Genomic DNA, 16209 nt, shown 5'->3' with positions numbered 1-16209 from the left:
CAACACAAATATATACGTTTATCCATGAACCTTCCAGCTCGTGTACGAGCAAAGTTTCAAGAGCTTAAAAATAAAATGTTTTTCTTCTGACAGATTCAGCTTCAGGAGGGTCACGTATAAGCGGATTATTATTGCAAGTTGCAACGTATAAATTCCATTTATTCCTGTTTAAATTGCTTGTTTTTATTTTATAAACGCAACTTATTGAAGGAGTACGATTAAAGCAATAAAGGTAAAATAAGATAATGTTCTGTCCTGCCTAACGTGCTGACGTCAGTTCCGACGTCATGGTCGAGTAAAACCACTGGAAGTTTAATAAATTAATTTTTACGTTTCTCTTCTTTTTCTGTTTCCCTTTCCAATGCCGTTTCCAAAGGACAATTTGTGTTGCGATTTCCATTTTGGTACGTTTCTCGTTATTCCTTTTTGCACTGAGGCAGAACACCACGGGCCGGAAGATCATTGAGGCAAGTATGGGTTGGATTGGAGATGGATTGAATGACTGAAATGAATGGACGAGTTTTGATAAATTCTCAACCGACAACCTGTTTTGTCCTGGTTATCATACAATTATGTTTCTCACCCCAATTCAAAAAATATATTGTCGTGTGCGTGTGTGTATATCACCTCCCTCACTATAAACACAAATTCCTGTTACTAGTGTTAGTAATTATTTTTTATTTGTTAGTAATTAATTGCACAAACAAATATATAAACAAAGAAATATCAAGAAATGTACACCAGCAATTGGGAGAACGACAAAAGAGCAGGAAAATACAACAAATAATTGGACAGAGTAGGGATAGACAAAGAAGGCTCATTGGAATGGCTAAGAAGTGGTCAGCTCAATTGGGACGGAGAATGAATCTTAATAAATGCCCAAGATCAAGGACACTACACCAATGGATTTAAAAAGATGGCAGGACTGAGCCAGACGGACAAGTGCAGATTCTGCAAGACAGAAACAGAAAGTACGAGTCACCTGCTCTCGGGATGCAGAAAACTACAGTTATCGGGGCGGGGAAGGTATATCCTGCGTGCCATATAAGGATTGTTCCCTGAAATGTCTCACAAAGCTTGTAAAAGAAACCTGAGAGAAAGTAGTGTGCCTCCACACAACAAATATTTGGAGAACTATCTGATTATCTCGCTCAAAAAGTTGATTTCTCACAGTCCGTACTGCAAAAACTCATGACGATATGGGCCTGTGAAAGGCCTGTGGACATGCTGTCGACCAGAGCGTCCTACCCAACCTCCTCGATCATCCCTGTCAGTGAGTGGTGGCGTGAACGGTGGGGCTAGTTGTGGAGCGAGTGATGCGGGTGGTGGTCCTGTTGGACATTGTGAAGAAATGTGGGCAATAACTGTAGGCGTAGAGGTTATAAAGGTGGGATGATTAGCATGATGAGGGTTGCATCCTGGAATGGGGGGAGGGGGGGGGCATTGCATTTAGTTTTTGTTGGAATGGGGTAGAGATTTGCATTTGTTATGGTATAATTGTCACGTTTCGTCTTGCTTTCTGTTGTTTTGGAGGCAAAGGATAGTGGAGATAGTTGGAGGCATATTGGTGAGTGGTAAATGAGAGGCGCCGAGATATTAGGGGTGTTTGCCTCTTTCAGGCTGAAGTAACGATTTAACTCTTCTGGCGAGGGAAGGGAGAAGTGACGTTCAGAGTCGGGTGGTTGTGTGGGTTGTTTGGCGAGATAGTTCTGTTCATATATAAGAGACATGAGGGGAGAAGCGCAAAAGAGAAATCATGGACGTTGAGAGTGAGAAATCTAACAAGTGGAACCGAGCCTGGAAGGAACCATTTTGGAAGCAATGGACGTGACTGAGTCGTAGCCCACTGCAGAGAGGCCAGCTGATCATTTCCTTCCTTTTTTGGCTAAGACATAGCTTGGCTCAATTCACTTTTGGTACACACATCGAGGGGCATGCTTGGGATCACGGGGAACCAACCAAGCTGTTGCAGTGTGGTGCATTGGTGTAGGAACTGGGCTGCGGTCCATGACAAATCTGACCATCCACCAGAATCCGTCAACTCCTTTGTTCTAAGGAGAGTTTGCTCACCCCACATGTCACCTCTACCCAGGGTCTTCAAATTTTAATGGCCATGTTTCCAAGTGCTCAGCAGTTCCGTGAATAAAAGCTTGTTTGAGATAATCTTTTAAAAGCCAGTTTAATACCAAAGTCCCGGGAAGTGAAGTCAAATACCTCCTGAATCCATTGTTCTGCCGTGTTGTCCTTGTCCTGATTGTGGAGAAATGGTAAGTGCCTGTGTACAAAAAGATAATAATTGAGCTAAGAAAAGTTATTGTTTGGGTTTTTGAGGGATATTTATCAAATTTGCTTTGGGATGGACATATTTTGTGAACCTGTTAAGTGGTTGTTATGTGATCTTGCATGCTACCTCAACGGCTTCCCATATTGACCACTGTGACCCAAAGTCTCTACACCCTGGGGTATGAACCGGGGGTTAAATCCCCTAAAAAAGTTACGTATTTTATGCATCTCACAATGTTTATTGCACATACAAAGTTTCATTTAAAAAATATGCCTGTAATTTCATTTTATTGGTATTTGACTTTTTGACTCCACCGCAGGGGGTAGGGCCAAACATTATACTGCCGTTGCACCTGCTTGTCATGTGCTGATCGTAATTCCCAAATTTACTGAATCTCTTTACAACCGTTTAGGAGGAGATAGCGTGACGGACAGACAGACAGACAGAGCCGATTACAATAAACCACGTTTTTTTTTCAAAAAGTGAGGGGATAAAACTACTTTTCATAAGGGACATGTAATTATTGTATTATTTATTACATTTTACCTGTTACATATTTAATTTGTACTACGATTACAACATTGTGTACAAAAGCAGAACGAGTTTACTGGAATTGCAGGAACGCACAATAGCCCCTTTAACACTGCCGAGCGTCGAATCGGTTACAGCTCTCTGAAGAGATTGTCAGAGAGAGAGATGAGAGAGAGAGATGAGAGAGAGATGAGAGAGAGATGAGAGAGAGATGAGAGAGTGATAAAGAGAGAGATAAAGAGAGAGATAGGAGAAGAATCCAAATTGGTTTGGGACCAACGAAATTGTGGCCTGTCATCGTTTGCAAAATTGATAAAACGTTTAGAATTCGTGAGTGCTATGATTTGGTATCATGAGCTGCAAATAAATGCAGTTGGACAGATGCACTTTGACCTTCAAAAAAAACAAAAACTTATCATGTATGTACAAAATCCTGGTGTTTGCTTAATGGCTGAGGTGGCTGTCTTCCGAACTTAGCATCTTGAGTTTGAGCCCCTGTCATGCCGTGAAATATGACCAAGTGGGTTGACTCGGCCTGTTATCTTTTCGTGGTCAGCAAATTGAGTACCAGCTTGCTGGGGAAAGGGGGCACTGCATGATCGGCACATCCGTGCTCCCAGCAATGATGTAACCAGTGGACATGTTTTGTAATTTTCTTCCATGAACCTCAAGATCCCCAAACCATGCACATTATTACTGAGAAAGCACAATCTACTACAACGACAATAAAGTTCTCTCACACCTCCCTCCCCAGACTTGGTGGCATGAAGCTGTTACATTTCCTTATCGCCGCACTGGCTGTGCATCTTCTTCTTTTTGCCTCCATTTTCGAAATATACTTCACATCGCCTCTGGTGCATGGTATGACGCCCCATACTCCCCCATTGCCAGCTCCAGCACGCCGCCTTGTTCTTTTTGTGGCCGACGGGCTGCGGGCAGATGCGTTCTTCCAGCTTGATGCACATGGCTCGAGTCGCACGCCATTCCTTAGGTGAGCCAAGACAACAGCATTAACCAAACACATTATTTTCCTTTTGAGCACATCTTCCAAACCTGACCCATATCTTTCCCACCTATTGGAGTAAGGCCTTGGCTTTCGGCATCCTTTTTGCTGTTGAAAATGTCGTAAACTGGGTTCATGATGCCACTCTCCGACACACATTATCCCAAACACTGGAGGGAACAATGAGTAGAATATGACTTCATAGACCAGGAGCCCAGACAATGTACTCATGTGAAAATTGGCAAAATGTTTGACCTTATGGACACATGGGAACATCTCCGACGTCTAACATATACATTGCTGCTGGGTTGGCTTTAAAGGAGAACGGACACGACCAAAACAACTTTGCAGATTTCGAAACATAAACATATCTTAAACACTTCTATTGAGTTCATTTCACAAATATCTTCGCGGTTTTATTAGAATTTGTCAAAATATCGCCGAACAAGCAAAATCAGTTTTGTCAAAACCGCAAACCGGAAATGACGTTTGCGAAGTAACCCAGTTTTTCGTTCTTAAAGCCTTGTTGGCTTCGTGACGATCAGAACATCGCTTTGTTTTCGTTACGATCAGTTGGAATCATGCCCAGTCGTTGTGTGGCTGCTGCTAGTGCGTGCCCGTACGTGCGGGGAGGTAAGTACATGGACATACGTACGTTGACATACATACCAAAAATAAGGCCTCACTGTCCGGAAGTTCGCATATCGCAGTTACGATTAATCGCAAATTAGTTTTAATGGCCAAGTATTCAATTTTCAAACCGCGAGGCAGAAACAACAAACACACGCGGTTCCTTCGCTGTTGCTTGACCGTACGTGCAAAGAAAAATTAAAACTTGCATCGTTCCTTCGGTCTTCGCTCTCGTCCTTCGCCGTTCCTTCGCTCTCGCCCTTCGCTGTTCCTTCGCTCTCGTCCTTCGCTGTTCCTTCGCTCACGTACAAAACGTATGTGTTTGCTAAATAAATGGCCATAACTTGGTAACCACTTGTCCGATTAATAGCAAACCTTGAAAAGGCACACCCTCAGGTCCCCAGCAATATACCTGGCAAGTTTCACTTAGATCGGACCAGTGGTTGTCGAGAAACAGCGGTCACAGACATACGCACAGACAGACACACAGACACACAGAGATTGCTTGCATTATAGAGAGTGCTATAATGATACAATTACAACTGATACACCTGCAGTGCTGCACTAAGTCAATAAAGTCGTATTTCGTTTCTGTGTTTCTATCCATTTCTTGCCTCACATTAATTAAATATTAGTGATGTATTCCATTGACCAGAAAAAGAAACTTTTTCAATTAAAAAAGAGACATAAAAATGAATACCATTCAGTATTTTGGAGGCGCCCGAGATCAAAATCGATCGCCATTGTGTCTGTGTCCGACGATTTCTCTTCTTCACTCTCTGGACGGTATGGTTCGAATCTGTATGGGAGAATCGAGTGTGATTCCCCAAGATTATTAACTTTCTCTTCATTTTCCGCATCAGATTGGTCAGAAATATCACTGATATCCAGACTTACGCAACTATCGGAGTCGGTGTCTGCCATTGTTTACTATTGCACAGTCACATCAGCTTCCTCCGATGACGTCACATCGTGGAGGGCAGATTATCGCGAGATGCTGGCCGGCGCGAGAGAAGTCGTCTGCTATTGGCATTTTAAAACTCGGATATCTCACGATTCACGCATGCTAGAGCAACAATTTTTGCGCCAAACTTAATCTTTTTTGTTGCTACAATTAATTAATCTTAAGCATTTGATGTCTATACTCATGTCCGTTCCCCTTTAAAGGTCCACAGACACGGAATCTCACTCAAAATGCATTTGATGTCATCCAAATGAGTCTTTTTATGGTGAAATCAAATATGGCATTGATTTTTTGTTATATTCACTCTGAAACATTAAAAATGAAAGAAAACCGAACCACTTGGGAACGCTCCTAAAAATTCTGCCCCGTACCTCAAAGCCGATGACGTAATCCATGTGACGTCACCTCCAGAACGCAGCTCGCTCGCAAGCATGCTCCACGTGCATTTGCTTGATACAAATGAAACACTTATTTTAACTCCAATTTACATTCTGTTTCCACTTTTAGTGAGAAGTAGGGGTCTGTGAAACCATTCATAAACTTTATTTGGTGCAAATCGGATAATTTTTAGCCGAGTTACCTCAGACCGTGAGTTGTTAATTATTTAGTTCACACATAGTTGAATATGTGCAGGCCACTCCACGGAGCGACCTTGCGGGCTTGTTTTAACTCCAATTTACATTCTGTTTCCACTTTTAGTGAGAAGTAGGGGTCTGTGCAACCATTCATGAACTTTATTTGGTGCAAATCGGATATTTTTTAGCCGAGTTACCTCAGACCGTGAGTTGTTATTTATTTAATTCACACATAGTTGAATATGTGCAGGCCGCTCCACGGAGCGACCTTGCGGGCTTATCAACGAGGCGAGGCGTGACACACATGTGTCTCAGCATACCTCAGATCAAGATCAAGCAAATCAAAAGTAGAGTACGTACAAATTACACGGAAAGGATCGCAGGCCGTATCATAGCGAATCGAGATGGCATGGACTTCGTTCTGGAGATGATGTCACCGGTCACGTGACCTGCGGTTCGCTGAACTCCACTTTTTTGAGGGGCGGGGCATAGCAAGTTGTGAAAAACACTACAAATGTTCAAAATAATGGTCTAATTATCCCATTGTTGATTTTAAAAAAGAAACATGGGTGATTTCTTCACTAGGAAGGTCAAGTTAATATATAAATAACCAGAAACTTTTGAATTACATGGGACCTTTAATCCCCTAATACTCCATATAAGGGGCCAGGAAAATGACATTTATTTATGTGAAAGAAGGCAAGCCTAAAATCGTTCTCAAATCTTCCGTTTGGGTCCCATGGATACTAAATTACCAATGACAGGAATTTTTGAAGCAGCCTTGACCTTGACAGCACCCCTGAAAGTGCCCAAAAAATGACATTTATTTATGTAAAAGACAACAAGGGTAAAATCACTCTCAAATCTTCCGTTGGGGTCCCCCGATTAATTGACCAATGACAGGAATTTTGGGAGCGGCCTTGACCTTGACAGCAACCCCCAAATGTGACGTTATCCACCCTCGTAGTGGACGAAAGTTTAACTTTGACAGTCGTTTTATTCAGAACCTAAGTATTATCAACCAATATGAAACGGTACCTATTGTTTTCAGAGAAACTATTTTCAACATCGTCGGTAACCATGTGGTGACATAATGGCCGAGAGGGACCCGTTATTCACATTGATAGTACAAATGCATGACATTAAGAGTACATGTACAATGTACATAGAAACTAAGCCAGTTATAGCATACTAATGTAGTACCGACCAATGTGAAGCGGTACCTAAAGTTTATAGTAAAACTATTCTCAAAGTCGTGTGACCAACTGGTCATTTTGAATCTTTCTCCAACATATAGGCAAGTGAGGTGTCGGGTGAAAACTAACAAAGAAAGAAGGTTAATAACTAGTGTTTCATTGATTCAAACAATGTTTTCTTATTTGCTGTCACCACTATCCTTGCTCCATGCGTTATCTGAATCACAATCTTCGATAGAGGTCACTTAGACTTCATCATCTTCTGTAGCGTCTGCTTCGACGTCATCATCTTCTGTTGCATCTGCTTCGACTTCATCATCTTCTGTAGCATCTGCTTAGACTTCATCATCTTCTGTAGCGTCTGCTTCGACTTCATAATCTTCTGTAGCGTCTGCTTCGACGTCATCATCTTCTGTAGCATCTGCTTCGACTTCATCATCTTCTGCGGCGTCTGCTTCGACTTCATCATCTTCTGTAGCATCTGCTTCGACTTCATCATCTTCTGTGGTGTCTGCTTCGACTTCATCATCTTTTGTAGCGTCTGCTTCGACTTCATCATCTTCCGTAGCTGTGGCTTCGACACTGTTCTCATCTTCATTCGGAACTGGGGTTGTCAGGGACTAGATGCGTTCTAGTTCTCGGACCGAATTGCCCGAGTATCATTCTATTCCTAGGCCAATCGCTGTGTCCTTCCAACTGTACTCTGTTGGACTTGCCCCACCAGTTGGATCGATTTGCTTGGCCCTCTTCCACATTCTCGCCATAAACTGGGCCAGTTTGAGGTGATTTTCAAGCCTTGCGGTGCAAGGAGTTAGGGGCGCACAGTTGATCTTTTTTATTCCGCCCACTGCTTTTTTCCCTTTTCCGCCATTCATGCACATGAAGGCCTGGTATAATGCCTCATTTATGGTGGAGGTTTTGAAGCCATACAATCATATGACGTGACGCCTGGTACGTCCATCTCGTCGGACGTAAGTGATTGCAATGCCATAACATGAACTGGATCAGCCTCAAGACATTCTAAGGGCTCACCATGCCTTTTTTTTTGCAGAATGACGATTCTAACTCACACCCACTCAAGGCATGAAGCCCAATCAAGGCCTTAGTGAGACCGAGTTGTTTATCCTCAAGTCGGGCAGCGAGATGTGACATCGATGTATTTTCGGTTGTTGCCAGAGCCATAGTACTGTCAGACCCCGCTATTCGCAATTCTGCTATTTGCGGATTCCGCGTATTCGTGGATGATAAAATGCGACCTGTTTCTCTATTCGCGCAAATTTTCGGTTTTTATTCCATTCGCGGCCATGTTCCGCAAAATGGCGGGGTTTTCTTTCCTCTTCGCAGCCGTGTTCTGCAAATTCGCCGGGTTTTTTTCTATGACTGGCCGTGTTCCGCGATATTCATGGTTTTTCAGGGGCGAAATTTTTTTTTTCACGAGCAGTTAGCTTCACATACAGTATTTATAAAAACCTTCGCGGATTATCGTCGACATTCACCGGATTTGCGTCACCATTCGTGGATTTTGCCTCGCCATGCATGGATTTTGCCTCGCCATGCATGGATTTTGCCTCTCTATTCGCAGATTGGTCCTCTCTATTCGTGGATTTTCGTGACTCGGGAACCTATCCCCCCTTTTTCCATTGAAACAATGCCCCACTATTCGTGGGTTTTGCGATTCGTGGATTTTCCAGGAAGGTATCCCCTGCAAATAGCGGGGTCCTAGCGTATATGATTATGGAACATCAGTGCTTGGATACGTCACAGGTTGAATGTGTTGCTCTTCTTTGCCACGACAGCCAGGATTCTTCCCAATCCGTCTCTGACTCCCTCTGCCACATACATTCTTCACATTGTACTTCTGCATATGTTGGCATTCCATCCAGCGAAGTTCAAAATTTTGGTCCTTGGCACAGTCTTCAGAAATTGAGAACTGTTGACCGCACACTTAATTTTGAACTTCATTTAGAGTTCTGTCCCCATTGTATGTGTACCAATAAGGAATTTCTTTGTTTCCTCTTTGGCTAAATTCCCTGATGACACGTTGACTACCTCAGTAGGCGAATGATTTGCGAATGGGTTACAGGTACTATTTAGGGCGTTGGAGAGTCATGAATATCAGAATTGTCGGGTATAATTCTCCAACTTCGTAGCTGATTCGCTGATTCCTCCCCCGACCGAAGGCCAACCGAAGTGCCAAAGCTCTGAGAGGGCCATGCCACGCTGAGTGAGAGTGACAGACCACCTCCCGAAGGCATTCTCGGAGATTCTAAATGCCAATATGCCCTTCATAGGAGAAGCATCTTCCCTATTCACCGTCTGTTCCAATGTTAGTTAAGTCAATTACACACCTCGAGTAGGACTTTTCCGTCCGTTGAGTGGACAAGGCACCAGCCTCCAGGATGTTGCGGGCTCCAGGGTCCATGTGTCGAAATGTGTGGAGGAAGAGCGATCCCCATCCCACATCATTCGGCCAGTTCAAAGCAAAGCAAACCTCAATCACAGATGGAAGGATCTGGATGTACCTGTCGATGTCTTTGGCATATATGCAAAAGTCTCAATATCCCAGTTCCAGAAAATGAGTAGAAACATAAACCAAAAGCAATCACTGAAAACAAGGAATTAATGTTCACGTATGACCTAATGATCCCATCAAGCATGAACACACCTCGAGTTTCTTCCGTTGGGGTCCCCTGACCTGCAACAAACCTTGACAGCTCCCTCCCCAGACTTGGTGGCATGAAGCTGTTGCACTTCCTTATTGACGCACTGGCTGTGCGTCTTCTTCTTTTTGCCTCCATTCCCCTGACCTGCAACCCCCGTTTTTGTCTGCAACAAAAACAAACATGTCTTTCGATCCTGACAAATCTCACACTCTTACGATGTCTCTCCGAAAAGACCGACTGGACAACCCTCCCATCCACTTTCTGAATAATCCTCTCCAAGAAGTTCTGTCACTCAAGCTTTTGGGTCTCACTATCTGCCATGATCTTTCCTGGGAAAACCACATTTCAAATCTGGCCTCCAAAGCCAGTCGCCGACTGGGCATCCTCCGTTGTGCGAAGTCCTTCCTTGGCACACCTGAGCTCCTCACCAATACAAGGCTTTCATCCGCAGCTCAATGGAATACTGCGCTCCCCTCTGGGCTGGTGCTCCTGCCTCACACCTAGCTCGTCTTCACGCTGTTGAAACCAAAGCGTTCAGAATCATTGGAATCTCCCGCGATGATGCTATCTCCGAGGGCCTTTCACCTACTCACCGCAGGCAGGTTGGTGGTCTTTCCGTCTTCTACCGACTCCTCTCCGGCCTTGCTCCCCCAGATCTCTCTGGGCTCTGTCCCCCAAATATTACTACAGGTCGCACAAGATCTGCCTGCAACCCTCTTATGGTTGCACTGCCAAAATCAAGACTCACTGCTCACCTTCACTCCTTCATTCCTCTTTTCTCCCGCCTCTGGAACAAACTCCCTCACTCTCTTCAATCCCACTCCTCCCTCCAGGTCTTTAAAACAGCTGTTCACCACCATCTCTTATCTTCCCCCATCCAAAACCTTGATCTTTTCTGCCCCTGCTAATTTCACCCCAAATCCACTTTTTTGAAATACCAACTTCTTTCCTGGAAGTCCTTGGTGTCCTTGTGCTTTATACTTCTCCCACCCCCCCTCCCCCTTCCCACGCCTCCTCCCCCCAAGCCCTCTTCCTCCCACACATCTACCGATGTCCCTGCTCTCAAATGTTGTGTTTGTCTGCTTCCCCTTCTCTCCCCATCTTGTCTACCGCTACCCTTTTTAGCCGCGTCGCAGACGCTGCTAATAGAGTGCCCTCTGCTGTTGTTGTTGTTCTTCTTGTTCTTCTTCTTCTTGTTCTTCTTGTTCTTGCAGAGAAGACAAAACCTCAAAGCTCCACCCATTCTGGGAACCATAGCTCCACCCATTTTGGGAGAGGCTTCATATAAACAAATATCCACCATTTTATTAACTCGCATAGCTTTGAGGCCTGTTTTGTAGGCCCGTGGTGTCTTCCTCTCTCACACAGTTTTATTTCAAATCAAATTCGATATATCATTTCATTTTTCACAGTCGCTAACATAGTTTTAGACTCGGTTGAAAAAAAACGGGAAGAAAATCCGATGAAAGTTGCCCTTTATAGAACGAAATGAATTCTCAAAGGCCTGTAACTTCAAGTCCATTGAGATATATTTTTTTACAATCACGGCATGGTCAGTCATACACCGCCCGAAATAACAGATGGGAAAATGCAGAGATATATTAAAAATTCGTCCATTTGATGACAATCGTCACGATGAAATATTTAATTTATACGTCGTCACAATAATGTGGAGAGAGGAGCATAGCTTCGTTCACGTGTCGCCACACACGGGAAATTGCCGAGATTTTTTCTTTTTTTAAATCGCGGCATGGTCAGTCATACACCGCCTGAAATAACAGACGGGAAAATGCCGAGATATATTAAAAATTCGTCGCCACACACGGGAAATTGCCGAGATATATTTTCACTTTGCACAAAAATAACATCAAGTAATCGAATCAATAGGAATGTCCTGTGCCTATAACATCAACGTTATAGGCACAGCTGCATCTAGGCATTGTGTAACATCGACGCGGCTTTTGTTTTAATTAAAACTTTTTGTACTTGTTATATACTTTGTTTGTCTGTTTGATTTGTTTGTGTGATAAATGTTAGCTCTTTCACGAGCCTCGATTCTGTATACAAAAAAAAAAAAAAAGGCATTGCGACCCGATTATAGTACTGAGGTACAAAAAAGGAAAGAATGCGTTGCTAATTGAGCTGTCAGTCCCCAGCAATTTTGCCTAAACAATGCAGAAATCAAGAAAATGACCACATACCAAGATCTTAAAAATGAAGTGAAAATATTCTGGAAGCTGAAGAGTGCCAAAATTGTACCAGTGATTATTGGAGCAATGGGAATGATAAAAACCTTATGAAGATCTTAAAAACCATCCCTGGGAATATTACTACAAACGAACTGCAATTAGAAACTGTCCTCGGCTCTGTAACAATCCTCAAAAGAGTACTCGCAACAAAATTTGAGAATAAGAAAACTCCACAAACGGGTCCATGGATCATGATCCCTTATTGAAACGGAGCTGCATGCTTCGAGACCTGGAAGGATGCCGTTGCACTTTCTGAAACCTGCACATGGAGATAAACAACCAACACACACACGCACACACACGCACACACACGCACACACACGCACACACACACACACTCGCACACATGCACGTACACACACTCACATGCACACAAACACACACACACACACGCATTCGCACGCACGCAGACACACACACACACACACACACACACACACACACACACACACACACACACGCATTCGCACGCACACACAGACACACACACGCACATACACTTCACACAGTATTGCAATTCCACCTTTTTCATTATATTTTATTTAATTTACTGCAATGAGGATCAATGCTTCACTTTCCCTTGATTTTGAGTGGAAATATAGTATTTTTGTTGTGTACCTCTTTTTCTTTTCTTCCACAATGCATGCCGACTTTAGTCGCATTACTTCTGGGAAATGACATTGCAATGGATGATTTGCACATTCTTGAATTCTTGAATTCATCATTTTAAAGTCATATCTTTGTACTAGCTTGATATTTTACTCCTTAAGAATGATTAACACTGTAAAGAACTCCTATATAAGTAAAAATACATCGATCATCTATGTGATAAATCTGCAATTGTTTATCGATTTTGTTCAATGCAAAACCAATGTGCAGCAACCAGCACTAAGGAACGTACATATGTACTCGTTCGGCAGTTTACCTGACACAACGACATTATAAGTATACATTGCCATCTTGGGAGCCATTTTGCATGTTGAGAAAGTACACACAGAGAGCTGATTTGCTGGCCTTTGTGATGGTGTTTGTTCCATTCATGTCAAACTGTGTAGTAATTACCTCCGCTGCCGAAGGTGGGCGGAGGTTATGTTTTCAACCTCCTCTATGAGCAGGATATCTCAAAAAGTTGTAGAAGGATTTGGATGAAATTTGGTGGACAGGTTGGGTGTGTTACAAGAAAGAATTGATTCGATTCTGGTGAAGATCCTAATCTACATCCGGATGCGAGAAATTTTATTTTATTTAATTACCCTTCACCTGCCTGGCATTGGCATTGGCTTAGCTTAGCGGTTAGGGTGCCGGCTTGGGATCCTAGGATCCTGGGTTCGAATCCCGGTCGATCGCTGAATTAACGCCAGGGGGGTTCACTCAGCCTGTCATCCTTCAGAGGTCGGCAAATTGAGTACCAGCTTGCTGGGATGAATGATCACGGTGTGTACCCCGATTTAGAATAGGTACACCGTATCCCTGCGCATCGTAAGAGCGTGACCAAGGGTTGGCGTCAGGAAGGGCATCCGGCCATAAAAACATTGCCTCAAACAGGGAACCATGATTGTCATGGGGCCCGCAAGGCTAACCCCCGCTCTAGCGGAGAAAAATGGCCTTAAAACGATCATTCATTCATTCATTCACCCTTCACCATTGAGAGATGGGGCCAAAAGCGATATAAAGCACGATATTTCAAGAAGTTGTGGGCTGATTATGACAAAACTAGGTGGGTGAGTTGGTTAGTTGTCAAGAACAAGCCGATTAGATTTAGGTTTCGGTCCGTATACAGATCCGGCATTTCAGTGGAATACAAAATGTAAACTGATCAGCTTGGCAGAGGTATGCGCTTTACCAAGTTCCGTTCTAGTTCACCTTTGTTTTTATTGGCTAAATACTTATACCAGCAAGCATAATGTTGCATAACTTTTGTCTGAATTTATTCTTTCGTTGGTGTTCACATGTATGACAAATATTCAGAGGTAAATTAAAGATCGACATAATCCTGTATGTGTGAGCTCAAAATCACCTTTTGTGGAAATGATTTTCCTTTTGACAGTTTGAAATAGGAAATGGGGACATTTAAATTTTGCCATATCTCGCTGGGTTTACAATAGTTGTCAACCATTTTGTTGAGATATTAACCATTGTTGGAAAAATTGAAAGTTTAAATTTTTCTGAAGTGGAGAAAAATCACTGGAATAATTATTTTGCTTTTAAAAATGTGGTTTATAGAACTAGACTCATGAAAATATATTTGTGGCCTTTGTAGAATGCACATGTAATATTGGCAAAAAGGAAGTATTCCTGATTATGGAATGTGGGTGATCACAGGGACGTCATTGAGCGGCGTGGGAGCTGGGGCATTTCACACACTCGTGTCCCAACAGAATCCAGGCCAGGTCACGTGGCTCTCATTGCCGGATTCTATGAAGACGTCGCTGCGGTTGCTAAGGGCAAGTCATATTTTGTATCACACCATCGCCAGACATTGGCAGAATGATTGATCGACCTCACAATCCTCTGTGTGTTTTGTTCCCTTGAAAATGTGTAAATCACCAAATATTGTCATCAGGTTGGCAGGAAAATCCAGTAGAGTTTGACTCTGTATTCAATGAAAGCCAACACACGTGGTCATGGGGAAGTCCAGATATTCTGCCAATGTTTGCTAAAGGTGAGATTTTTTTTAAACCTCCCTGTCAACAACAAAAAAAGAAGAAATTCATTCATATATGTATTGGCCAAAAATATTGGCACCATTGCACTTTTTTCAAATAACTCACAATTTTCTCTAAAAATAAGTTGAAATTGAAAAAAGTATTGGTCTCCACAATTCTTTATTTCACTGTTAATATTACAGAACCTTTGTTTTTTATTCAGAACTTAATATATCCTTTTAAATCAGAAAAAAAAAAAAAATGGCATTGACAAAATTATTGACACACTCAACTTAATATTTGGCAACACAGCCATTGGACAAAATAACTGCAGTCAAGCGCTTCCTATAGCCATGAATGAGCTTCCTACACCGCTCCACTGGCAGTTTGGCCCACTCTTCTTGTGCAAACTGCTCCAGTTCTCCCAGATTTGAAGGGTGCCTTCTCCCAACTGCTGTTTTCAGATCTCCGCACAGCTGTTCAATGTGATTTAGATCTGGACTCATTGCTGGCCACTTCAGAACAGTCCAGTGTTTTGTCTTGAACCATTCCTGGGTGCTTTTTGAAGTGTGTTTGGGGTCATTGCCCTGCCGCAAGACCCATGACCTTCGACGAAGACCCAGCTTTCTTACACTGGGTTGAACATTGTGCTCCAAAAATGCCTTGGTAACCTCCTAATTTCATGATGCCATGCACACATTCAAGGTACCCAGTGCCAGAGGCAGCACAGCAACCCCAAAACATCACTAAACCTCTATGTTTGACTGTAGGGAAGGTGTTCTTTCCTTTGAAGGCTTCATTTTGTTTTCTGTATACATATAGATGATGTGCTTACCAAAAAGCTCTAATTTGGTCTCATCTGTCCACAAGACATTCTCCCAGAAGGATTTTGGCTTGTTCAGGTGTGTTTTGCAAGCTCCAGTCGGGCTTTCTTACGTCTCTTTCAGCAGTGGGGTCCTCCTGCGTCGCCTACCATAGAATCCCCTTTAATTGAGTTGGCGACGGATGGTGCGAGTTGAAACTGTCATACCTTTGTCTGAGGTCAGCTTGAATCTGTTTGGCGATTGATGGAGGTGCTTTCTCCACCATTCTAACAATCCTTTGCTGCAATCTTCGATCAAGTTTTCTCTTGCGGCCATGTCCAGGGAGGTTGGCTACAGTGCCAGGGGCCTTAAACTTCCTGTTAACATTGCGTACGGTGGACAGAGGAACATCAAGGTCTCTGGAGATGGACTTCTAGCCTTGAGATTGTCCATGCTTGGCTACAGTCTTTTGTCTGACCTCCTCAGACAATTCTCTGGTTTTCTTTCTTTTCCTCATGCTCATTGCGGTACACACAGTGATACAAAACAGCAGAATGACTCGTTTTCTCTATTCGAACTGGTTGAATGAGTGATTTTTATATTTCATGCACCTGCATCTCACCACAGGTGAGTTCAATTCCAAAGTAAAGGAGAATCACCTGCTTG

At 43.1% G+C, this 16209-nt stretch overlaps 1 protein-coding gene across 6 annotated transcripts in view; it reads left to right on the top strand.

The window, feature by feature from the left end:
• The first annotated feature begins 265 nt into the window (after nucleotides 1-265).
• The window catches only part of PIGN (phosphatidylinositol glycan anchor biosynthesis class N), a 98544-nt gene continuing 82600 nt past the window's right edge, over nucleotides 266-16209 (top strand). For all 6 annotated transcript variants that reach the window (XR_013623775.1, XR_010984923.2, XM_068119813.2 and 3 more), the window contains exons 1-4: nucleotides 266-467; nucleotides 3570-3806; nucleotides 14418-14539; nucleotides 14659-14757. Coding sequence is in view for 4 of the 6 variants with exons in the window: in XM_068119813.2 (XP_067975914.1) it covers nucleotides 3580-3806; nucleotides 14418-14539; nucleotides 14659-14757 (448 nt within the window). In the remaining 2 variants the exon portion in view is untranslated. The remainder of the gene's footprint in view (nucleotides 468-3569; nucleotides 3807-14417; nucleotides 14540-14658; nucleotides 14758-16209) is intronic.

The sequence above is a fragment of the Myxine glutinosa genome, chromosome 6 (assembly GCF_964187855.1).
Source record: "Myxine glutinosa chromosome 6, kmMyxGlut1.1, whole genome shotgun sequence".
Taxonomy (NCBI): Eukaryota; Metazoa; Chordata; class Myxini; order Myxiniformes; family Myxinidae; genus Myxine; species Myxine glutinosa.
Note: the sequence above shows the minus strand (reverse complement) of the source record. Positions and strands in the feature narration are given on the sequence as shown.